This window comes from Protopterus annectens, chromosome 8.part0 (assembly GCF_019279795.1).
Source record: "Protopterus annectens isolate FY-2018-M chromosome 8.part0, PAN1.0, whole genome shotgun sequence".
In the NCBI taxonomy this organism is placed as follows: Eukaryota; Metazoa; Chordata; order Ceratodontiformes; family Protopteridae; genus Protopterus; species Protopterus annectens.
This window is the reverse complement of record NC_056741.1, coordinates 1,435,306,646-1,435,331,596: the sequence shown is the minus strand read 5'-3', so window position 1 is coordinate 1,435,331,596 and position 24,951 is coordinate 1,435,306,646. Positions and strand designations below refer to the sequence as shown.

The 24,951-nt window shown below is 42.7% G+C and overlaps 1 protein-coding gene across 1 annotated transcript in view; it reads right to left on the bottom strand.

The window, feature by feature from the left end:
• SORL1 (sortilin related receptor 1) overlaps positions 1-24,951 on the bottom strand; it is a 5,131,225-nt gene that overhangs the window by 984,321 nt on the left and 4,121,953 nt on the right. Inside the window, exon 36 of the mRNA XM_044081038.1 lies at positions 24,829-24,947. Coding sequence (XP_043936973.1) covers positions 24,829-24,947 — 119 coding nt within the window. The remainder of the gene's footprint in view (positions 1-24,828; positions 24,948-24,951) is intronic.

The following is a 24,951-nucleotide window of genomic DNA, read 5'->3' as shown; positions in this document are numbered from 1 at the left end:
ATAACTGGGCTTTTGCTGCCATCTGTTTGAAGTATATAGTCAGTTGCCTTTGTTTGTCTGGCGTAAGGTAAGCCAACTGGGCAGTTGTATTCAAGCTTGCATCCAGGAATGTAATTTTTTGAGAGGGTACCAGTTGTGATTTCTTTTCGTTTATTGTGTACCCTAGGCATGTTAGAAGCCTTTTTACAAATGCCAGACGGTGAAAAAGAATGTCCTTGTTTTCTGCTTGAATGAGACAGTCGTCCAAGTAAGGATAAATTTGTATGATTCTTTGTCTCCAAAATGCAATTACTGGTGCCAGGCACTATGTAAAGACCCTGGGCGCAGTAGATAAACCAAAGGGCAGTGCAGAGAATTGGTAATGCATAAAACCTGCCTTGAAGCGGCGGTATCTTCTGCATGACTCCCTTATTGGGATATGCAGGTATGCCTCTTTTAAGTCTAGAGTCACTAACCAAGCGTTCTTGCCCAACATAGGCAGTAGCTGTTGTACAGTCAGCATTTTGAATTATGGAATGTCCAGGAACATGTTTAAAATCGGTAAGTCCAGTATTGGACAAAAGGCTTCGTCTTTTCTGGGTACCAGGAACAGCCTTGAATAAAAACCTTGTCCTTTTTCCTGTTCTAGCACTGGCTGAATAGCCCCCATATTCATGAGGGATGTAACTTGTTTCTGAGCCTCTACCCATTGATTTTGTGGCAGATCTGGCCAACTGTTTGGAATTGGCAAAGTATGAAAATGAAATCTGTATCCCTGCGATACTATGTTTAACACCCACTTGTCCTGGGTAATTAACTGCCAATTTTGAGCATGAAGTGCTAATTTTCCCCCCAAGGGGGCTGCCAAAAGATAAGTGCTTGATGATGGTAGAGGGAAGTCATTGAGACTGCTTACTGTAGGGTTGTGCTTTGTTTCCTCCAGATTTGGAGGTGGAGGCCCCCCACTGCTTTGACCTGTAAGAACCCTGTGATTGGTATCTAGAGCCTTTTGAGCACCTGGATTTGCGGGCTCTGTTAGACACAGGAAAGGACCAGTTTTCAGTAGGCCAGTGCCTACTGAATCTGGGAGGCTGCACTTGTAAGAAATATTTTACAGTTTGCATAGATTTAGCTTTGTCTTCCATTTTCATTAAAACCTCTTCTGCCTTATTACCAGAGTATCATGCTGTAAAGGGGCATCCAACAATTTAGTTTTAACATGATCAGGCAGTTTTTGCTCCTTGAGCCAGGCATGCCTTCTAATCACAGATCCAGTAATTGCGGCCCTGCAAGAGGCCTCCAAGGAATCAAAACCACATACAAGGATCACCTCATCCTTGAAGGCGAACTGCCGAGGTACCAGATCCTAAAATAAAGTGAAGAAAGGCATCGGCTGTTTGGTGTGTTGCTGTTAACTTTTTTGCTGTTGCTGTTGCTGTGTTTTGTTAGTTTGATTTAAAGAAACCCTAGATACCACCTTTGGCATAAAAGTAGGGTTGGTCCTTAATGAAACCCTGTCTCTGTGAAAAATTATGAACGGTGGTATTGCCATTAGGGCCTGTAGTTCCGAAACCCTTCTTGCTGAGTAATTGCCAACAGGAAAGCTGTCTTCCATGAGAGAAATTGCAAGTCAACTGAAGCTGCTGGCTCAAATGGAGGTAGAGTCAGTTTTTCTAGGACAAAACTGAGGTCCCAGGCTGGCACTGGGGCCTTTCTTGGTGGCTTAATTTTCTTGATTCCCCTGAGGAATTGCCTTAGCAAAGGGTGTGAAAAGACAGGAGGATCAGTGTTATATCTAGCTGAAATAGCTGATGCATGTATCTTTATGGAAGAATATGAGAGGCCGTTCTTTAGCATATCCGCCAAATATTCCAAGATGAGTGGGATGTTCAACAATGATGCATCATGTCCCTTGCTGGTATTCCAATTGCTGAATCTCTTCCATTTTGCTAAGTAAACCTTTCTGGTGGATGGTCTTCGAGCCTCTGTTAGTATCCGCTGAACTTCCTTGGAGAGAGATAGGTTGAGGTTATTTATGGGATCTCCCAGGCTGTTAGCTGCAGTGTCTGAAGGTTTGGATGCACTGTTTTGAAATTGTGTTGAGTCAAAAGTAGAGGCCATTGGGGAAGGGCCCACCTCCTGGTGTGACATATGCTCCGTAGTAGTGGGTACCAGTGTTGTCTTGGCCAGTCCGGAGCTATTATGATTCCCTTGGGTCTCTCTGCTTTGATCTTTAGTAATACTGAGGTCATCAGTGGCAGAGGTGGGAATGCATAGATTGTTAGGAAGTTCCAGTTGAATGAGAGAGCATCTATTTTCCAAGCTTTTGGATGGTATGTCCTTGTGCAGAATTTTTGTAGATGATGGTTGAGGTGAGAGGCAAATAGGTCTACTTCTGGCCTGCCCCATGTCGAAGTGAGTTGTGTGAAGATCTTCGGATGTAACCTCCACTCGTGTGGATCTGTGAAATTCCTGCTTAGGCTGTCCTCCAACACATTGTCTTTGCCTGGAACAAACTGGGATTGTAACTGGATGTTTAGGCTCAGTGATTTTTTCCAAAGATGCATTGTCAGTCTGCAAATGGGGTAAGAGTGGGTGCCCCCTTGCTTGTTTATATACCACATCACAGTGCTGTTGTCTGTCCGTATCAGTAAATGGCCTTGCTGAAGTTGGTGTTGAAAGGCCTCGATGGCATGCATTACTGCCAGCATTTCCTTTTGATTTATATGCAGATGTGTTTCCTTTGGAGACCATTGTCCTTGTATACACCTGCCTTCCATGTGCCCCCCCCATCCAAGGTCTGAGGCGTCTGTGGTCATAGTCTGTGTTATCTGTGGTTTTTTGAATGACATACCTGTGTTTGCCTGGCTCACCGAGGCCCACCATAGGAATTCCTTTTGTAGGCATGGAATGAGCGGTATGGTTGTCTCCAAGTTGTTGCTGTGCTGAGACCAAATGCTTTTTAGGTACCATTGAAGCTTTCTCATGTGTAGTCTTGCTAATGGAACCAGGAGAATGCAGGATGCCATGTAACCCAGGGCCTGTAGGAATCTCCTTGCAGTCATTTGGGTGAGTTTTGCTAAACCTTTGAAGTAATGAGTTAACTTCTCTTGCTTGTCTTCTGTCAGGTAAGCCATTTGAGAGGCTGTGTCTAATTTGGCTCCTAAGAAGATTATTTGCTGGGATGGCTGCAGTCTTGACTTTTGGAAGTTGACTGTGTATCCCAGAGCTTGAAGTAATCGTATGACATAGTCCAAGTTTTTTGTCAACATCAATTTGTCGTCCGCTTGTATGAGGCAGTCGTCCAGGTACGGGTAGATATGTATCCCCTGGAGCCTGCAATGAGCAATTACTGAAGCCAGGCATTTTGTGAATACTCTGGGCGCAGTAGATAAGCCAAATGGCAATGCTGAGAATTGATAATGCTCTGGCCCTGCAAGAAATCTGAGGTATCTTCTGCAGCTGTGTCTGATAGGGACATGCAGGTATGCCTCCTTGAGGTCCAGAGTAATCAGCCAAGACCCCTTGCCCAGCATGGGAAGGAGTTGCTGTAGAGTCAGCATTTTGAACTTTGGTGCTATGAGAAAGGTGTTTAATGCGGACAAATCCAGTATTGGTCTCCATTGAGATTCTTTTCTTGGAACAAGGAACAGTCTTGAGTAAAACCTCTGGCCTTGTTCTTGTTGTGGAACTCTTTCTATTGCTTTCATCCGAGTCAGCAGAGAGATTTGCTTGATAGCCTCTGCCCTCTGGTTTTGTGGTAGGTTTGGCATGCCTTGTTTTCTTGGCAAGGTATGAAAATGGAACCTGTAGCCTCGGTCTATAATGTCCAAAATCCATTTGTCCCTTGTCAGTCTGTGCCAATTTTCTGCAAACAGAGATAATTTCCCGCCCAAGGGAGCTTCTATTTGTTCCCTGGTAGGCGGAAGTAGAGGAAAGTCATTGAGATTGTGGCTGTGGGGCAGGTGAAACCCCTGCGTCACTTCTTTGGTTTCCTGGCTGCCATTGTCGTCCCCTGTAAGGACCTCTGTATTGGCCTCTTCCTCGGCCACGTCTGTTTTTACCCCTTTGAAACTTTTCTGGATTAGGAAAGGACCAGTTTTTTGAAGGCCAATTCCTACTGAATCTGGGGGGTTGAACCTGGAGGAAATCTTTCACCGTCTGAACTGATTTTGCTTTTTCCTCAATGGTCTTTAACACATCCTTAGCATTAGCACCAAAAAGCTTGTTCTTTTCCAAAGGTGCATCCAGAAGTTTTGCTTTAACATGATCTGGTAGAGGTTGATCTTTTAACCATGCATGTCTACGAATGACTGCCCCTGTCATAGCTGCCCTACATGAAGCTTCCAGTGCATCATATCCACACTGCAGGAAGTGATTGCTTACTTGTTGAGTGTTATGTACAGCTTCCTGCAAAGCCTTCCTGTCTAAAGGATCAGGAGTGGCCAATGTTTTTTGTAAATCTTCTAACAGGAAATCCTGATGTTGTAACATATGAAAAAGGCAGTTCAAAGCTCTCATAGATAAGGTAGTGGATGTGTAAACCTTTTTGCCCCATCTCTCTAATGACCTAGCTTCCCTGTTGGAGGGCAATGGATTTTTAGAGGTGGAAGCTGAAACTCCTTTAGGCCCCTGTGAAATAGTTTCCAAATCAGCAGTATGGGCCCTGAATAAATGGGAATGGGTTTCTGGGACCCTGTAATACCTGTCTGGTTTGGCTGGAGCAGGAGGAAGAGAGTCAGGGGTAACACTAGAGTCAGAATATAAATCATCCAAAACATCAAGTACAGGAGGAATAGCTAAGGGCCTGTGCTGGGGCTTCTTAAGGAAAGTCCGAAGGCGTTTTCTGGAATCAGAATATTCCTGGCCTTGCCACTTGAAATGTTCCCTCATGGTATGCAGAACTTCCCCAAAAGAAATATCCTCAGGAGGGGAGGCCGAGGGGATGGAATCCTCTGCATCCGAGTCCTCATAAGTCTGGAAGAGCTCTTCCTGGCTATCAGAGTGGACAGAGCCCTCAGAATCTTCATCTGACGGAATAGGGTCAGAGGGTTCAACCCGGGGCCTTTTATCAGAAGGAGGCTGGGATCCTCTCTCAGGATGGGCCTGTGAACCTCTAATCATAGAAATTAAGTCAGCAGCCATAGACATAATTTGTGTCTCTGGAGTAGGCTGAGGTAAGATTTTAGTAGTAAGATGTTTTGTTTTGCTGGCTGCCTTAGCCCTAGTGTAGGCCTTAATAGACATGGCCATAGGAGGCCTGGCAGCTCCACGTGCAGGAGTGACCTTGTCTACAGCAATGGTCTCAGGCATTTCCTCGGTTTCGGTATCCGGAGGAAAATCAATAACTGGCGTCGGAGTGATATCCGGAATCGGAGTTGTCGGTAATGCAGTGTCTTCGGTTCGGAGCGGTGGAGAGACCGTCTCAGAGGGAACCGGAGCACTCGCGATAGGTTTTGGCGTGGAGTCGGTGGTAGACGCGGGCCGAGGATGTCGGTCCCGGTCTTTTCGTTTCTTGGGAGTTTGCAATGTCGGAAGTTCCAACGGCATTGTGTAAGCAAATTTTTCGCCGAAAAAATCTTCAGCGAACTCCGCCCGGCACCTGAGAGTGCGCTTGTTGAAGCGAGCACAGGCTACACAGGCCGAGACGTCGTGGTCTGGGCCAAGGCAAGGAAGACAGTAAGAGTGGAAATCCTTATGAGGTATTTGTTTACCACAAGAAAGACAATTGTTAACTTTTTCAGTAATTTCTGACATCGGCTGAGGCAAGAAAAGGTCCCCAACGGGGTACTTAGCTTTTTTGATGACTTCGGAATCGAAGAATACAGGAGCTGACCGACCGGCACTTGCGAATTGCTTCTGCTTCGGGCACCGCGCGGCAAGTAAGACTGAAGAAAATGGCGTCGGCTGATGCTTATGTACTCCAGCTGCTCTGACGTCGGAGAGAAATGAGACATCAGCCGACGTCGGACCCAGACTTTGGAATCCGGCCGACCGAGGGCTGCCTGAGGCAGGACAACCCATATGTTATGACTGCAGTTGCATTCTTGAAGGACATTCCCTAAGCCTCTTTTTTGATTCAGAGAAAGCCGGACTCTCCCAATGAAAATGTTCCCTTAAAGTATGCAAGGTTTCTCCAATAGAATAATCCTCAGGAGAAGATGCAGATGGGATGGATTCTTCTGTATCTGAATCCTCATAGGGTGGTACAGAAAATTCCTGATCAGAAGAGGAATCAGAAGAAATAGAAACCTGATCTGAAGATTCACAATCAGTGTCTTGCCTAGGCTCTTAGTGGGGGGGGGGGGGGTTGGGAACCCCTGATCAAGGTAATTAAGTCCTCAGCCATTTTGATCATCTGTTTTTTAGGCATAGAGGCCGAGCATGTGGCTCATGCGTCATTTTTTTAGACCTAGAGGTTGTTTTTGATTTTGTTTTTGAAGCTGGCGTCGGTTTTATATAAAAATGTTGAGGCCTGAAAACACCCTCAGAAGCCAGTGCCTGCTCAGCGGCTCCGGACCCATCCAAGGGACAGACATCCGCGGGTTCAATACTCTGAGAATCTTGCGGCATACCGGACTCTGCATGGGTCTCAGTAGAAGCCTGCAACTCAAAAGTAGCTGGTATCAGGGGCTGCGAAAGCACCTCAATGAGTACAGGCGAATCAGCGACTGGCTTAGGAGAAGCTTCGTAGTCGGTTTTGGACCTCGACGGTCTGTCTCTGTCCTTTTCTTTGCGTTTTTTGTGAACTCCGGTAGTCGTACTGCTATCCGACGACATTTGAGGGTAATTAAATCTTGAGCCAAAATATTTTGATGCAAAAATATACCGACGCTTAATAGTGCATTGGTTAAATCTAGCACAAAACCGACAGCAAGGCACGTTATGATCTGGGCCTAGGCAAGGAATACAGTACAAATGAAAATTCTTATGAGGTATTTGCTTCCCAGAAGTAATGCAATTATTAACTTTTACTAACATCGGTAAGGAGCAAGAAAAATTTCAACGGGTACTTAGCTTTAATTGAAGACTTCGGTTCTGAAACTCGAATGCGAAAATTTCAGGAGTCGGCCGACCGGCACTTGTGAACTGCTTCTGCTTCAGGCACCTCACGGCAAGAAAGACTGAATAAAATGGCGTTGGCTGCATGTTTTATACCCCTGACGACCTGACGTCATGGAAGAGGAGACAGCAACCGACGCAGGACCCAAGACTTTGTTATTCAGGCTGAGTGAGTGCAACCTGCCAGCAGATTACCCAAATGTAATGACTGCAACAGTGAAACACGAAGATCATCCACACTTGACAAGGCTAGAAAAGGGCAATGAGGATCATCTTGCTTCTCAACCGAACAGCTTTCCTTAGAAATAAGGGTATCAGAAGTATCGGAGGATAAGCATAAAGGAGACCCATGGGACAATTGTGAGTCAAAGTGTCTCTCGGTGACTCCCCGTGTGGGGGAAAGAGGGCTAAGTAGCTGCTGCACTTTTTGTTTGAGGGGAAGGCAAAAAGATCGCAACAAGGCTGGCCCCAACAGCTGAAGATTTCTGCTGTCACGTTCGGGTTGAGAGACCACTCGTGTGGACGGAGGATGCATCTGCTCAGCCTGTCCACAATCATGTTGGCACTCCCTGGGATATACGTTGCGATTAAAAAGCGGTTGGAAGCTATCATCCAATGCCAAATTCTCACTGCCTCGCGACACAGAAGGTAGGATTTCATCCCTCCCTGTTTGTTTATGTACCAGACAACCAACATATTGTCTGATTGGATAGCAATTGTTCCTGAACGGAAGACGCGGATGAAGTGCCTGCAATGCTAACAGCACTGGTCTTAACTCCAGGACATTGATATGCAAGTTGACCTCTAGGTTGGAACATGTGCCTTGGACTGTCTTTCCCTAAAAGTGGCCCCCCCACCCTATCAGGGAAGCGTCCGTTGTCACCGTGGCATTGGATTGGGGAGTCTGGAAGGGGCAATACCAAAGATTTTCATCTGTTCTCATCCACCAGAGGAGATCTTGCTTACAGGAGTTGGTGATGAGGATCTGTGCATTCAGGGGGTGGAGACTAGATATCCACTGGGACAAAAGGAGCCATTGTAGTAGTCTCATATGCAATCCTGCTAGGGGGACAACTGAAATGGCTGCCGCCATAGACCCCAGAGCCTGAAGAACTTCCCTTGCAGATACCTTCCTTCGACAGAGTATCACTTGTACTTGTAACTGTAATCTCAGAAGTCTGTGAGGAGGAAGAGAGACTTGGCTTGTTTTTGTGTTGAATATCGCGCCTATAAATTCCAATTGTTGGGTGCAATGAAGGTTGGATTTTTCCCAGTGAATTGTGATGCCTAGGAACTCCACCAGTGCTAGGGTGTAGTGGTGGGCCGTGACCAGTAGGCACTTGGTGGGGGTAAAGAGGAGCCAGTCATCTAGATACAGAAACACCTGGAATCCTTGAAGTCTCAGATGAGCTGTCACCACTGCTAGGCATTACGTGAACACTCTGGGGGCCATCGAGAGACCAAATGGCAGGGCTCTGAATTGGTAATGACTGGCTCCCAGCCAGAAGTGAAGGAGACTCCTGGAGTGTTTGTCCATTTTAATGTGGTAATACGCATCCCAAAGGTCTATCGAGCACATCCACACACCCTCCCAAAGAAATCGGAGAATGGATTGAATTCTGACCATGCGGAACTTGGTCTGAACTACTGATTTGTTTAGCTGGCTGAGATCCAAAATTGGTCTTTTTTGGCACCAAAAAGAATTTTGAGTAAAAACCGGATCCACACTGGTCTGGGGGGACTTGTTGGATGACTCGTTTTTGACACAGCTTTCTTATTTCTGAAGCTGCCTCTTCCCTTTGACTGAGTGGAACATCTGGAAGAGATTTCGGAGATCTTGGGTAAGAGATTAGGGGGATGTAATTACCTCTGGAAATTAGTCTCTGCACCCACTGATTGTTTGTAATAGAGCACCAGGCAGCTTCGTCCAGAGAGAAACGAGCCCTGACTGCTTCCAGAGGAAAGCAATTGGGCAGTGCTTCAGGAGCGCTGATAAGGTTGTCCAGAGAAAGAATCCCTGGAGCCCTGATTTCAGGGACCCCCTCTGCCCAGAAAGGGGTGTCTTCCATTACTGGAACCCCCCCTCTGCCTCTGGGAAAGTCCTCGCCACTTGCACTACGGAAAGGGCCTTGAGATTTTTTGTGCCACATCTTTCCACTCCTCTGGTTCCTGGAGAAAGAGCGCTGAGGCTTGGAAAAATGCAGGCCAACGGCAGACAAGGTTTTTCTGTCCTGCTCGCACCTGGCCAATGTGTCCTTCACTTTAGAACCGAAGTGGATGGTTCGATAGGGGCGTTTAAAAAGGAAGACTTGAAGGAGTCCTCAAGGTCACAAATGCCCATCCAGGCGTGGCATCTCATAACTACATCTGCAGCTCTAGCCACCCCTTCGGTTGCGTGGGACAGCAACCTCATGGATGAATTGGAAATCGACTCTAGGTTAGCAAGTTAGGAAGCAACTTTATCACGTGCCCCATCTGAAACTTGACCCACGAGGGTCCCAGAGAGTTCAGATATGAGATCTTTTTGGAGCCTCATAAAATGTGCCAAGTAATTCAGAGACCTAACAGCAATGGTCGCTGAAGCAAAAACTTGCTTCCCTAATCTGTCCACTGCCCGGGGCTCTCTGTTGGGAGGGTGGACAGCAGGACTTACCTCCACAAGGTCCTTTTTTGTGGCAGCCGCCACCTACATAGCGTCTACTGGTAAGCCTCTCGACCAATGGGGCTGTGCCGCTGGAGGGGAGAGTATCTTGTCTGGTCTCCACGGAATAGCCTCAACGGTATAAGGGTTCTTCCATGCCCACTGCACAATGAGCTTGACCAGGTCGTCGGCGGGGGGTGGGGACCGAGAGCGGAAGGCCTGCAGGAATACGGATTCCTCCGACGAAGGGTTGGAGGGCTTCCAGTCACCCCTCTGCCTCAAATTTTCCAGGATGTCTCCAAAGGAGACATCATCAGGGGGTGACCTTGGGGACCTCTCCCCATCATTGTAATCTGTATCTTCAGTGAGGGACTCCTCCAGGGAGTCCATGCGTTTCCTCTTACACTTCCATTTCCGAGGAGGTTCTTCAGTGGGAGCATCTGAAGAAGACTCAGAAAGGAGGTTACCCTGCACAGGGGTTTCCTGAGGCTTGGGTTCTCGGTGTGCTGAGGGGGTGGCCTGTGATAGCTGCAGCTCAGAAGGAGCGGGGCGAAGGTCCGACGTAGGAGGAGCACTTGCCAAAGCAAGCACCCTCTCCATCACCTGAAAGGCAGGCCCGCCTGAAGAGGAATGGGAGCCCAGAACCAAGGAAGACAATCTCAGAACCGGGGTTACACCGTACTCCGCACGGCCCACCGCCGGGGACACAGTCTTAAGCAAAACTGGGGCAGGAGTCACCCCTGGAGATGGAGTCGATGAAACAACCAGAACCATTCTCGGAGCCAAGGGCTCCACCCCCCAAGCATGAGATTGAGGAAGGGATGGTTCCAAAGGAACCGAAACCCAAAGGGGCCTCGGACCCTCAGAGAAGGTCACTGTCACCATAGAGGAGAGGATTCCTCCCGGAGACATTGGAGCTATGGGCCTCAGAACCGAAGGGTCCAAGAGAGGAGAATACATGGGAGTCGCAGGGGCAATGGACCCAAAGCCCGGAGTGGGATGGGTTCAAGGTAAAATTTGTAATCCCCCTGGCATATATTACACATCCACTGCCCTACTTCTCCTGGCATAGTTGGCAATACTTCACATCATCATAAGACAATTCAAACTTGCTCCTAAATCCTAAGAGAAGAAAATTATGCTTTTCACAATCAAACAATTCCCCACCTTGAAAATCTTTTTCACCATTACATTTAGTCAACATCAACATACCTCCAATTCGACTTTCACATACAGGCCATCAAAAAAAAATAAAAACTAGGACTGCTGCATAGGTCCAAACTCTTATTATACAAAAACAGCCTAAACAACTATCTCAATTTACCTCCTATCCACACTCCATTGCATTCACCTACTACAAACTTAATGAACAAGCTTAAGGCTTTTTACAATAAAGTAGAAAAAATTGCTTTCAACCTCACTTACAGAAGCCATCACTGCTTAGCCCTGAAAAAAAAACTACACTGGTTTGAACTACTAATAATAACTTACACCCATCTAAACACGGTCTATACTCTCTTATATTCAACCCTAAAAAATGCCCCCATTGCAACAATCTAGAAAACTATAACCCCACTCCAGACCCTATGATCCACTATTCAATTGTTACTAATCACCAGCAAATCATAAAACTCTGCTGGAGACTCTCTTTACTCTCCATATATATCTAAAATATGGAACAAGCTACCAATCCATCTAAGACAAATTCGCATACTACAAAATTTCAAATCAAACCTAAGGCAACACCTGGATGTCAGCAGTTGATCAAACAGGGCACCACATCTGATTCAGAAAGGCTCCTGGTAGACCTTACCGACACTCCTGAGGGGGAGTTAGGTCGGTCCAAAAAAGGGGATTAAGACTTGTCCAGCAAAAGGATCCAATGACGGAGAATACTGGGTCAGAGACGTAGTAAAAGTCGGCACTGAGGATTCCAATTTCGAGACAGACAAAAGGGGAACTATCGGTGCCGAAAAAGGGCTCGGAGCCGAAGTGATAGCTGGGGTGGAGGTCATTATCGGCTCCGATGGAGTCTTCGGTACCGATCTCGGAACGGAGATAGGGGATGCCAGTGCCGAGCTAATAGCAGGCAATAAGGTAGGGTCAAAAACCACAGCTGAAAAAGTAGCAGTAGTCGGTGCTGAGGGTGGCGCCGATGTGGAAGCCACCACAATATCAGAAGAAACCACTGGAGCACAGCTCACTGCTCTAGGTTATCGGAACCAAGGAAGCAATCTTGTGCCCCCGTGGAAGTTTTAGGAGCCTTGTCCTTATGAGGTTTGCCCTTCTCACCAGCTGGTGAAGAAGGGTCCAAATGAGGACATCTTTTGTCCGTAGATGGAGGGGTTGAGACCTCCAATGCAGAAATAGCCTCAGAAAAATGAGAAGGAAGCAGGCCTTTCAGAATAAGTTTATTCTTTCTTTCATTCAGCCTCCGCTGACTGAAACTAACACAAACCTGGCAGGGAGGTTTCACAGACAGGTGTGGAACCCCCAGACAATAAACACATTCCTCATGTAGATCGCTGTTGGGGAGTTTATCATTGCAGGAAGAGCAATGCTTGAACCACGAAGTCCCTTTCTTTTCAGACATACCAAAAACAAAAACGAGTAACTAATCCAAAAAGAGGTATTGAGGGAGGAAGAAAATACCAACAATGGTATTAAGAATACCAGAAGGGTAAGGAAGGGTGATTACCAACAATGTTAAGAAAGAGAATACCCATGGGTAGAGCTAGTTAAGAAAAACAAGAAATATAACAGTTTTGAGAGAAAAACTTACAAAATACTGCAAAAATTGAAAAATACAATACTTAGCTGGAGAGCTCGGTGAAATGCTGCTATATGGGTGCATGGCAAACGAGATCTGAGGTAACTGGGAAAAGGGCATTGCGGGCAGCAGCTTAGCATGAGCGTTTTTGGTGTATGCGAGCTTGGTATTAGGCCGACTCGGTTCCGAGGGCTCAGAACTGAACCCATCAGTGATGAATAGGAAGAAGATTAACAACTTTAAATTGTAGGTTTTTACTTAAATTGTGTCATATAACTATGCCTTAAAGCTCTAATGCAAAATGATGTACTTTAGTATATATTCATCAACTGTTATTTGTGTACTTTCTGCAAATATTTATTTCTGTATACAGAGCTTTTCTCTTCAGGTCTATACTGAAAAAGGGGCTTTTCTGTCCAACCAGTCTAACCTGGTCAACAAATGCAAACAATTAATTAAAATGGTAAGTTCTTACACAACTGTGCTATGTCAATCAGTATTTCATCACTTATGTCACAAATCCCAAAGCATATCAGAAGAAGTAGGTGGAGGCTGAAGCAAAAGAGATGGAGTTCAGCAAACCTCAAAGAATGGTCCTGTCAAAATTTACATTAGCTCTGGAAAAGCCATCTAGTTTGTAGTGTTTTGTGAAAGCAGGGACAGAAAATTAGTATCTGCCTCCATAATGGACTAAGAATTTAAGCCTTTGATAAGGCTTCAGAGGAAGCCATATCGCTGAAGGAATGTGCTTTCACTTTAGCTTTTCATGGCAGAGCACTAAAGAGGAAACAAAAAGAAATGGAAAAGGAAAGCCACATGGAACCAGTTTGTTTAATGAGTGGAAGACCTAACTTCTTTCCATCACAGGAGATAAAAAGTTAGTCAGACTTTCAAAAGTTTTTTTTTTCCTGGACATAACTTCAGTTGTTTGAGGACCTCTAATAAGTGAAGGATTCTTTCCCCTTTATTCTATGGACTGGAACGACACTGGATGGATGGATTTAAACATACGTACATAACCACCTAAGGTATAAAAGAATGGTCAGTTCTCAGGCTAACCCTGTCTTTATACAAAATTAAGAAAGAAAAACACGGAAGAGTCTGCAACTCAAAATACTCTTTTGGCTGAAGTTAAGGCAACTAGCAACACTGTTTTCCAAGTTAAGGATTTCAGAAAAACAGAAGAAATAGGTTCAGAAGGAGACAAGGCTAGTTTTCCCAAAACATAATTCAGATATCCACGTTTAAGAAACTCTTTTTCCTCAAAGTGTGAAGAAAAAAGAAGGAGAGGGTCAACAGGCAGACAATCTGATTTAGCTAACAGAGGCTCTTTAATAAAAGTGAACACTAGGCCTCAGCTGAGTAACTCAAACAGAAATTTGAGGATTATGACGACTCTCACTTGAGATGAGTCCTAAGTTCTAATAAACCATATAACAATCTCTTGTATTTATAAACATAAGATTTTCTGGTAACAGATTCCCTTGTCTACTTTAGTACCTGGAACACATCATCAGAATAAAAGGTGCCTGAAAGATATCAAAAGCCTACTATCTAGAGAGTGAGATTCAATGCCTTGAGGGTTGTATGAAAAAGAGAGCCTTCCTTTATGAGCAAACCCACCCGTTGGTGTAACTTGCGGTGAACATCCCTGACTACATGAAAAAGATTTAACCAATGTCTTCTGGCCAAAAGGGAGTTACCATCATTAGCTTTTGATCTGTCTTTCTGAATTATCAGAAGGGCCTTTGGCATATGAGGCAAGGCATAATGAAATTTCCCTTTCTATAGAAAAGAAAAGGCATACACTTACCTTGATTTCTTGCAAGGGACTGTAGTGCAAAGAAACTTGAGATGTCTGGACTGGAGGCAGAAATGTCTACTTGAGGGGTTACTCAGTGGTGGGCAATCTGGGTTCAACACCCACTGTAAGGGTCTGCCTTGAATCTGCTCAAATAGTGTGTTACTGTGTTTTGCTCAGTGGGAACATAGATAGTCTGCAGAAAGAGGTTATATTAAACTGTTAGCTTTCAGCTATTAGGAGGGGACAGGACTTTGCATCCCCCTTCATTTGTTGATATACCTCATGATAGTGGTATTGCTTGTCACTACCTGAAGTGGTCCTGGATTGCAAAGTTTGAAGGGCATGGATTAAGACCATCTTTTTCACTTTTATATGCTTCTTTTTGCCTTGTTTAGACTAATCGCCCTGGACATTGATACCTTTTGAACAGTCTCCCCATGCAAATGCTAAGGCATATGTTGCCACCAACTGCTGGGTGGTTAAGATGAGAAAAGGGACCCTCAGGATTGACTGTTACCTAGTTGAGCCACCAAAACAATCTATGTTCACAAAATGTAAGAGATGGATTGGAAAGGGCAGAGAATGACAATGTCAGGCGTAAACTGATTTTTGATGCCACTAATCTTCCTCATGTGAAGTGTGGCATGAGGAATCATTAGAATTGTTCAGGCCATTAATCCTACATATCTAAAGATCCCTTAGACACAATCAACCTTGGTTCTCCCTTCATGACCAAATCAGTTAACAGCCTGGTCAGTACGGACATGCTCAGATCATGCACCATGTTAGCCTCCCAAGAAGTCCCAACAGTGGGCAGAGAAATGACATTCAGACAGTCCAAAGGTTGATTAACACCCTCAAAGGAGACTTCTGACTCTTACAGAGTAAAAGAAGCAGGCTTCTCCAAAGACTTGGTCTTTTGTTTTGATTTTTTTTTTCTTTGTAGGTTTAAGGGGGAGCCAGAGGTGGGTGACTCAGAAGCCACATTGTTGTGTGCTAAATCCTGAAGTCTCTTATTTTCAACAGAAAGCTTTAATGAATTAAGGTGACTACATCTGGTTTGACTACAAATGACTGACAAATAGAACAATCCCTACAGTCAGGACCTAAGCAAAAACAGACACAGAGGATGCTTGTCTTTATAAGGTATTCACAGTAGCATTTATCCTTCTTTTCCCTCACATAAAAGAATGTTTACCACAAAATTTGAGTAGAATGAGGGATGGTCACCAGCTGTGTATCCATCTACGTCATCTTCCTCTAATCTTGGCCAAATTAAGTCTTCCATAAATATTTTCATTTGTGCTCTTTCTTGGTTTCCATGTTCCACTGCTTTATACGGATTTTCATAAAATTTCTTAAAATATCTTTAAGATTGCTAAAGGATCTCCAGTTATTTTTCTTGTCTTAGGCACCCTAAGTAAGGAGACAACCCTTTCTCTTTTTTGTTGCCTAAGTCATTGTGCTAAACGCTTTTGTGCTCTGAAGTTATCAAAACTAGTTGCTTAACAGCAATCTTTCTAAACTTATACATATTATTCAAATACTCCCTTATTTTCTCTTTAGCACACTACTGTTGCTCCTTTTCTTAATCAGGGAAATTCCCTCATTCTGCAATACTTGATCCTTTGTCAGCACCTACAAATAATTCCTATAATTTCTTAACCATGTATCTTTCTTTTTTACTTCTATCTTATTTTAACTCCATTTTTATTTTATCCCACTAAATAGCTACTACTTCTGAAGATATTTTTATCTTTCCTAAAAAACAGTCAGTTTCCACTAACAATTCATTAAATTATTCTCTTTTTAAGAAGTAGGCAGAAAAGTGCCAGTGTCTAATTTTTACTTCACTACCCTTTATTTTTATCTTAGTTTTTATTGGTGCATGATCTGAAACAGTTATTGGATGCAGGCTGAAGCTTTCAACTAAATTCACATGCTTATGTGAAATATAATTTCTAAATAGTCTAGCCCAGTTATTGTACCTTGTGGAATAATGTGTAAATTCCATCAAAGTTCCTACTATTAAATTCACATCTTCCATACCAACTCTTTTCATACATTTCTTCAGAATGCACATTCATTTGTTATATTTTCTCTTCTAAGTCCCCTGATACATCCTTACTATTGCAAACCAAGTTCCAGTCCCCACCTATAAGAAAAATTCCATGCTGAAAGCTGATTATTTCTCCTGAATTGTTCTTCAGCTCCATAACAGCAGTTTTTGATGGAATGCAACTGCATGCCACAGTGTAATACTCCTCGCTTGCCAACAGCCGTCATAATACCACAAAGCTACCATTTTTTTCTCACTTCTATCACTATTAGTGCTCGTCTAGTAATCAGTATTATTATCCCCCCTTTCTTTTGTCCTAGATATTCTGCTGAACATCCACCCTGAAATTTTTCTTTGTCAAAATCACATACAAGTTTCTTTCCAAATGTGTCTCCTGCAGCATTGCTATATGCACTCTGCATTTCTTAACATAACTCAATACTTTTTTTTGGTCTATATCTGTACTGTCATTTACATTCCAAGATGTTATGGATACAGTAGCCATTATGATAAAATGCTATTGTGCCTACTTATTACACATGGCAGTTGTTTGCATGTGTATTTCAAACTTTTGTATTATAAGCACAGACTAATGTTTGTCAGGCTGATTTTTTATAGAATTGTTTTTTTCTCATCTCCATTTGAACGTATGTAACATTTCCCAATACTTTTTTGCTTTAATGAAAACCCTGAAACAAAAACAAACAAAAACAAAAAATACACTTTAGAACACCACCACCATTTCCCTATTAACGTAGAACAAACAAACAAAAAAAACTAGGTACATTTTCAACAAATAAAGTTTAACCCCCCAGATAGATAACTGCCCAAAATCTCCGAAGTCCTTTAACTTAAAAAATAAATGCAGAACAGAATTCCCTTGCCACATCTTTTCAAATGTTCACACATACACTGACAGAATCACAATGGCAGGCAGGTTCTCATGAAGTGAGCATAACAATTACTCTGACATACAAGTTCCCGTCCATTCTTCTGTAAATTTATTGTCTCACAAAATTCTATGTTTACAAAGCACTACACTATTTTTCATAAAATTAGCCCCAAATACTTAATAAACATTCTAAGCTAAAAACAGTGGTCCTAGACAAATAAGCTTCTGACAGTGTGGAAAAATACCAGGTTTCTTAAAGAGGAAATGTTGTTTTTATTCAAAAAATAGAGTAAATGCTATTTTTCTTAAAAGGGCAATAATTTCTGAGTGGAGGGGTTCCGTAACGGGGATGTATCTGCCAGAAATGAAGCACTTAGCTGATTGTTGCTCCTGCAAAACCCTTGAGATGTTTCTTTTCAAGACAGCAAGAAAGTACTAAAGAAAAGTTAAAGAAAGTAACTGTAGATAGTTGCTTGTCTGGTGCCAGGAGCCATCCGATTACATATGCACTCAAATCCTTGAACAACAAGTACCAGTATGACTCTGTCATAGTCCATGACGGTGTCAATAAAATACCTCCCTGAACTATATAAAGGCAGAAATCATGATGGAGCTTTCAGATTGTGTGCCCAAGGCAGGTTATACGCCTAGCATCAAACAGCATTCTACTTTTTCCTAAGATGATGCCATGATAAGAACAAAAAATAACAGACTTCATTAACTGTTTTTGTTGTCATTCATAAGGGGTCCAATATCTGTCAGCCTGGGAGGATATGACTGACAGTCCCAATGCTTTGCCTGCAGTGGCCTGTATCTCTTCATTGGCAAAGATATTATCCACCCCATAGTGCCTTTTTTAGGCAATGCCAACCCAATAAACCTGCCAACATAAAACAAGCAAAGCAAAATATGAAGGTGCTACTAATTTATTATTTTTTATTTTGTTATTTATTTTACATTTGTTAACCGGGTTAGTCCAGCTGAGTGTTTAGCTTGTTTTCAGTGGAGACCCAAGGAGAAAAGCTCCGCAGTCAGTATTTGCATTTTACTTACAATTAATAAGACATTTTCATTTGCATCTGAAACAAATAGAGAGAGAGCAATTACAGTAAATCATACAGAAAATAATTGGGTACATTGTCAGAAATCATACAGCAAAAAAACAAACATTTACAATAAATCATACAGAAACAGTTGGGTACAATGACAGAGGTCATACTGCAAAAACTTAGGTACAATGTGATGAAAGGAATACAGTATTCATAATTCCTAAGTGGTTATATACAGTACAGGTACAGGAGGAGTAGTAAGGGGATGGAGTGGTTAAGTATAGAGATGGAGGGTTAGAGGATTATTAAGCTAGACAGTAGAGTAGAACAGAGGGAGGAAGAACAGAAACGATGGCTGGGTAGTTTCAGGGAGGATGACTATAGTGGCAGGACTATTTATTTGTTAGGTATCTCTGACTGGCTAGTTTGAAATGCTTGGTTTGGTCAAGTGACCTAATTTCTAGGGGTAGTTGGTTCCAAGTTGTAGCAGGGTTATAGTGATAGAGTAGGCACCTTGTTTTGGTTTGGTTTTGGGTTTATAGATCTGTAGGAAGTCCTGGTCTGAGCTACGTTTTGTACTGGTTGGGGAATATTTAGATATAACAGATAGAAGGCTAGGGTAGAAAGATGGTAGATAGAGGATGGAGTGGATAATTTGCAGTTGATGTAGTAGCAGCAAATGAAGGTATTCAAGCCAGTCCAACTATTTAAGAGATAGGCAATGGTGTGACTTGTAGGTTTGTTTTGTAGCAAATCTAGCAACCTTATTATACGTAGTTTCGAGTTTAGTTATGAGTGTGGTATTAAGATGTGTGAATAACTGACAGCTATAGAGAAGCGTGGGAAGAAGAAAAGCATGGGAGAGAATTATTCAGGCTGTATTGGTTAGATGTCTTTTGTTACGGTAAAGGAGTCCAAGTTTCTGGTGAGTCTTTTTGATAGAGGCATTGACTTAGAGATAGAATTTAAGCTGATTGTCTATTATGACTCCTAGCAGTTTAGTGCTAAGTTCAGCAGTAATGATAGTGCTTATTGCTTGACAGGATGGAAAACGTAGTTTTGAGATTGCTGAGGCTTTTTGGAAGGTAGAGTAGGACCTTAGTTTTCTTGGGGTTGAGAATTAATTTGTTATCGCAAAGCCATGTCTCTATGGTGTTGAATGATTCTTGGGTAGTAGAGTTGAGGTCAGATGGATTGTCAGCAATGGTGATGACTGTTGAATCATCTGCATATTGTACAAGTGTAGAATTGGGACAAGAAGTGTAAAGTAGGTTGGTGAAAACATTGAATAGGAGAGGCCCAAGTATTGATCATTGCGGGACACCCATTGAGACGATTGGGGGGGGGGGGATATCAGAGTGCCATTTAACAGCTTGCTGGCAGTTAGAAAGATAGCTAGAAAACCAGGATATGGTGGAGGAGAGAATCTTGGGAGACAGTCAAAGGCTTTGGAGAGGTCAATGAACAGACATGCAGACATGAAACTAGTTTATTGTTGTCACGGGCCAGTGATACAGTGTTGATGAAGGATATTAGTGCAGTTGTAGTACTGTGTTTAGGACGAAAACCGTGTTGTGTGTGTTTTAGAAGGTTCTGTTGGAGAAGGTACTGCATTATCTGCTTGTGAATGCATTTCTCAAGGAACTTGGCAAGGCAGTATAGCAATTGGTCTGAAGCTAGCTATATCAGAAGAATTACCTCCCTTATGTATAGGTAATGTATAGAATGTTTTCCATATTGCTGGAACATATGATTCAGAGATGGATCGGTTGATCAGGATGGCTACAGGATAGGCTCGGGGTTCAGCTGCAATCTGTAAGAAGTAAGAAAGTAGATTATCAGCTGAGGGGGAGCATGGTATGAGTTTAGAGAGCAGCGATTTAATATAGTTAGTCGAGACTGATACAAGAGAAAAAGAGATTAAAGGATAAGGTGGAGAGGTTGGGAAAGTGGAGGTATTAGTACTTTTTCTAGTGGGAAGATCATTAATAATGGTAGTTATTGAGTTGATGAAATGATTGTTAAATGCAGTGGCAGTTTCTTCAGAAGTTTTATTTGGGCATGGGTTAGGAGGGGAAGGGTTTCCTGGATGTAGTATATGATTGATTGTGTTCCAGAATTTTTTCTGGTCAGATTTTAGGGTAGTGGGAGGGTTTGCATAGAAGTTGATCTTGTCTTTGTGATAATTTTCTTTATTTGATTCCTAAGTTCTTTATAGGTCTGTAGGAGAGAAGGGGTCTTGGTTTAGTCCATAATTTCCATATCCTGTCACATTTTTTCATCAGGACTCTAGCAGATTTGGTTAGCCAAGGAGCGGTATTAGCTTTGATTCTGATAGTTCGGAGGGGAGCAAGGGAGTTGAGGATGTTTAGAAAGGTGGAGTTGAAAGAGTGGACAGCTTCATCTAAGGGGAGTATAATGAGATGGGACTAGTCAATTCTGGAGAGTTGGTCAGAGAAAGAGTCTGGACTAAAGGAAGTGGTTTTGCGGGAAGTGATAAACCTGAAAGGTCTGGTGAAATGGGGAGTGTGTGTCTAGTTACTGTGATAGGGCCATGGTCACTAAGGGAGTCTGGTACAGTGTGAGGGTTGTGGTAATTTTGGGGGTGAGACACCAAAATCCAGTCTAGAATAGACTGTGGCAGGTGTGACTTGCTAATATAGGTAGGGGAAGTGATTAGCTGCTCAAATCCATGTAAGGTGACACAAGAGGTAGTATGGGGAGTTTGAATTGTAAGTCAATATATGTTTACATCCCCTAGAATGATGGTTTCATTGTGGATGGTCTGTGAAAGGTAGGATAGGATGTTCTTGCATATGCCTAGATTGTCTCCAGGGGGGATATAAATTGCTACAACAGTTATGGTGGCAAAGTTGTTAAGTTTAACATTGGTAAGTAGGAGTTCAGCTGTAGAGAAAGTGGGTAGAGGGAGGTTTGGACTAGTTGTTGAGTGGTGGCCAGGGTATAGTATGTCTACCCCTCCTCCTCTTTTCTTTTGTCTATCAAGTCTAAGAATGTTACAGCCAGGTGGAGTAATTTCATTATCTTAATTATATGATTTCAGCCAGGTTTCAGTTAGGGTGACTATGTTCCAGTGGATTTGTATCAATGCCAGGATTCTAAATAAAATAAAAATTCCACACAGTATGAGCCCTTCTCACCCTGGAGGATGCTGTTGTCTGTGTAGTGACTGAGAAGTGGTTTAAAACAGTGGAGAGAGACATCAAGGCTGGTATAGCAATGCTGTACTAGAGCTTCTTCATGTCCGAATAATCAGAAAGATCCCATACCATGTATATAAGCTGTCTGTAGAACTCCCTCTATGACACAAGAAAGTCACACCACCTACTTACATGAACTAGAATCACTCAGTATTAAACCCAATACCATTTTCCTAGGTGATCTAACCTATCCAACTATAGACTAGAAAACCACCACCAACAACAATGCACAAGCACATGGATTCCTGGACTTTGTCAATACAAATGCACTGGAACAATTAATAAGAGTTCCCACTAGAGAGAATAACATCTTCGATTTTGTCCTTAATAATATGGGAGCATTTTGCACTATCCCCTTGCGTCTCTCCATCACTTAAGTATGATCATAAAGCAGTCTTCTTCAAAATAAAACTGAAACCAGAGATCCCTTCCACCCAAGGTGCCTTCAGAAATGTATTTAAGACAAACTACCTACTCCTGAATGATACACTGAAGCTCCAAATCGCTAACAAACCTAGTTTACTCCTCCAAATATGCAAAAAATGTACACCATCACACTCTACCAGCATGTAAGCAGCTGCACAAATGCAGCTGTACTCCATAGGAACAAGTGCAGGGCAAACCCCAGAAACAAACTCACGTGGTGGAACCACAACATCAACGAGCTTAAGAGCTTAATAATGAAATAATTCTGGCTAAAACTAAGAAGAGTAATTCCAAGAATGTTAGAGCCCTTGTCACTGAAATAAATTCAGGAGCTTAATAAAATCCACCAAAGCCAAGTTTAAGGCTAAAATATCTACCCAAACCAAAGACTATCACAGGGCATTTTTAGTTATGTTCATAATCTCACAAGCACACCATAACAATGCACTGAGCTGAGTGTAAACAATGATAACTGCACTGAGGTTGAAGATATTGCAAACTTAATGGCAGATAAATTTAGCTCTAACTTTACCCTTCTCTCCCCTCTGACTGTCCCTCAAGACATACCTGAAACTGGCTTACCTCCAGCTATCATAGAAGACCAGTTCCTAAACGTGCTAAAAATACTGCATTGATGGGTCCTGACTATATCCCTGGGTGCATCTTAAACAACATGAAGCACAATTTAACCACACCCCAAACAATGTTTAATCTCTGCAACCATTCCCCTGCATAAGGAAGGACTCTTCCACAGACCCATGCAATTACAGACCCATAAGTCTGACCAGCCTCTTATGCAAAGCCAAGGAAAGATTTACCATGGAACCAATCAAGAAGAACACAGGGAACCTCCAAACACTGGACCAATCTCACAGTCTGGATTTGTCAGGGGTAGATCATACTTACTCAACTTGGTGGATTTTTTTTGAAAAGGTCACCGAAGCAATGGATGAAGGAAAAACAGTACACACTGTATATACCTTGACATGGGCAAAGCTTCTGACACAATTCCCCATTCTGGCATAGTACTGAAGTTAAATAAACTGGGAATAAACCCCTATGTCACCCACTGGATTGCCAACTGGCTCACATGTAGGATGAAGATGCATACAAAACAAAGAGACCAGTCATCAGTGGAGACCCCCGGGGTTCTGTGCTGGGACCACTCTTATTTGGCATCTACTTTTCTTAAGTAAAAGCCAATACTAAAGAGCTTTGGCTAAGTCTGCAGATGACTACAAGCTAGGAGTAGTCAATGAATCCCCAAATTAATTAGTTGTTCTACAGGAAGGGTTGTCCCAAATAAATAACTTGTGCCAAAATCATGGACTAAAACGAACTGCCAAAAAATGCATCACTGTATCCTTTGGGAAGTCATCTATCCAAGGCAACTGACACACAAACAAAACGCCCATAAAAGCTGATGCAGTTATTTAGTTATTTGGGAGCTTATGTGGACAGTGACCTAACATTTGACCATCATGTATCCAATGTCAGAAGAATGTCCTTCTATCTTGCACAGCTTATAAACAAAGGAACTGTGTCTAGATCCAGGGATGTTATTGTCCACCTTTTACTCAGCCTTCATCAAGTCAGTTATTGAATATAATCACCCCTTTGGCATGTATCATTTCAGACAGATAAAACAACTGAACGCCCAGAGACATAACTTACTAAAAGGATACAATGCCTAAACAACATGTCCTACATGGACCAACTCAAAGCCCTGTCACTATACTCGGTATCCTATAGACTAAGAGGTGACCTGTGGCTGGCAAACAAGGCATCCACCAACTCAAGATTGATGGATTTACTGCACATCAGCAAATCCAATGGCATCAGAAATACTCGGTCTAGGGATTTAAACCTCTTCTGCAACATCAACAGAATGGTTTGGAGGATAAGGGTATATATCTCGTACATGATACAGTTGCTCTGGAACATACTCCTCATCCACATAAAACAAAGCCCATCCCTGTCCATGTTCAAGCACAACTTGGATCTATGGATGGGAAACAGAAAATTTACCACAGGACTGTCTCCTGTACTGCTAATGGACAGAGCAGCTCTTAAATACTTTAACCCATGCATGGGTCACTCAAATTATCTACTGTATGATCCCAGTTATTTTCATTATTGGTAATATATAATTATCAACCAAGGGTTAGGTGAGGCCAATTTCTAACCAAATGGGATAGGTTAATTTGAGCTCAAAAAGGAAATTCAAGACTTCATCAGATATCCAGTTGCTAGGTCAAACCACTTATATACTGTTAAATGAAAATTGTTAAGAAATTAAGTAATAATTAGTTGAATGCCTTAAAAATATACACAATCTAATATAAAATATCTAGTCTATATAAACATATATCATCCTACACTTGGTAGGTATCACACTTAAGTGCAAGACTTGAAACTATAAGAAAAATATCAAGTCTCCAACTTCCAAAACAGCATTGCATAAAACATTACCCAAATACACTCCAATGAATATGGTCTAACCCTGAAAGACAGCAAATGCACTAAATGACTAATTTGATAAGGATGAAGATGATGCAGTGGTGCAGTGGTAGTGCTGTCGCCTCACAGCAACAGGTTCTCCAGTTCGATTCTCAGCTGGGGAGCCTTTTGTGTGGAGTCTGCATGCCCTCCCTGCGTTCATGTGGGTTTCCTCCGGTTTCCTCTCATTTTACAAATATATACATCTACAGCCTTTCTCCCTGGGCCTCTGCTGAAAATTGGCTTTGTTCCAAGTCGGACTTTCCTGGTTAACAAATGTTAAATAAAATAAATAAAAGACTGGGTACAATGTGCACTGTAGGTATACAAATGAGATAAACAAATTACGCACGCTGGATATTTTGCTAAACATTCACTTGTATTCAGTACACAGACATGAAATTAAAATTATGTGCAAATACTCACAATATATTCCCGGATTAATCCATTTGACAAAATAGGAGAAGACCAGCTGCAAAGAATTGTGCTGGTAGCATCATCATCTTCAAATGCTGTCAGCTGTAAGGCTTGAGGGGGACCTGGCACTAA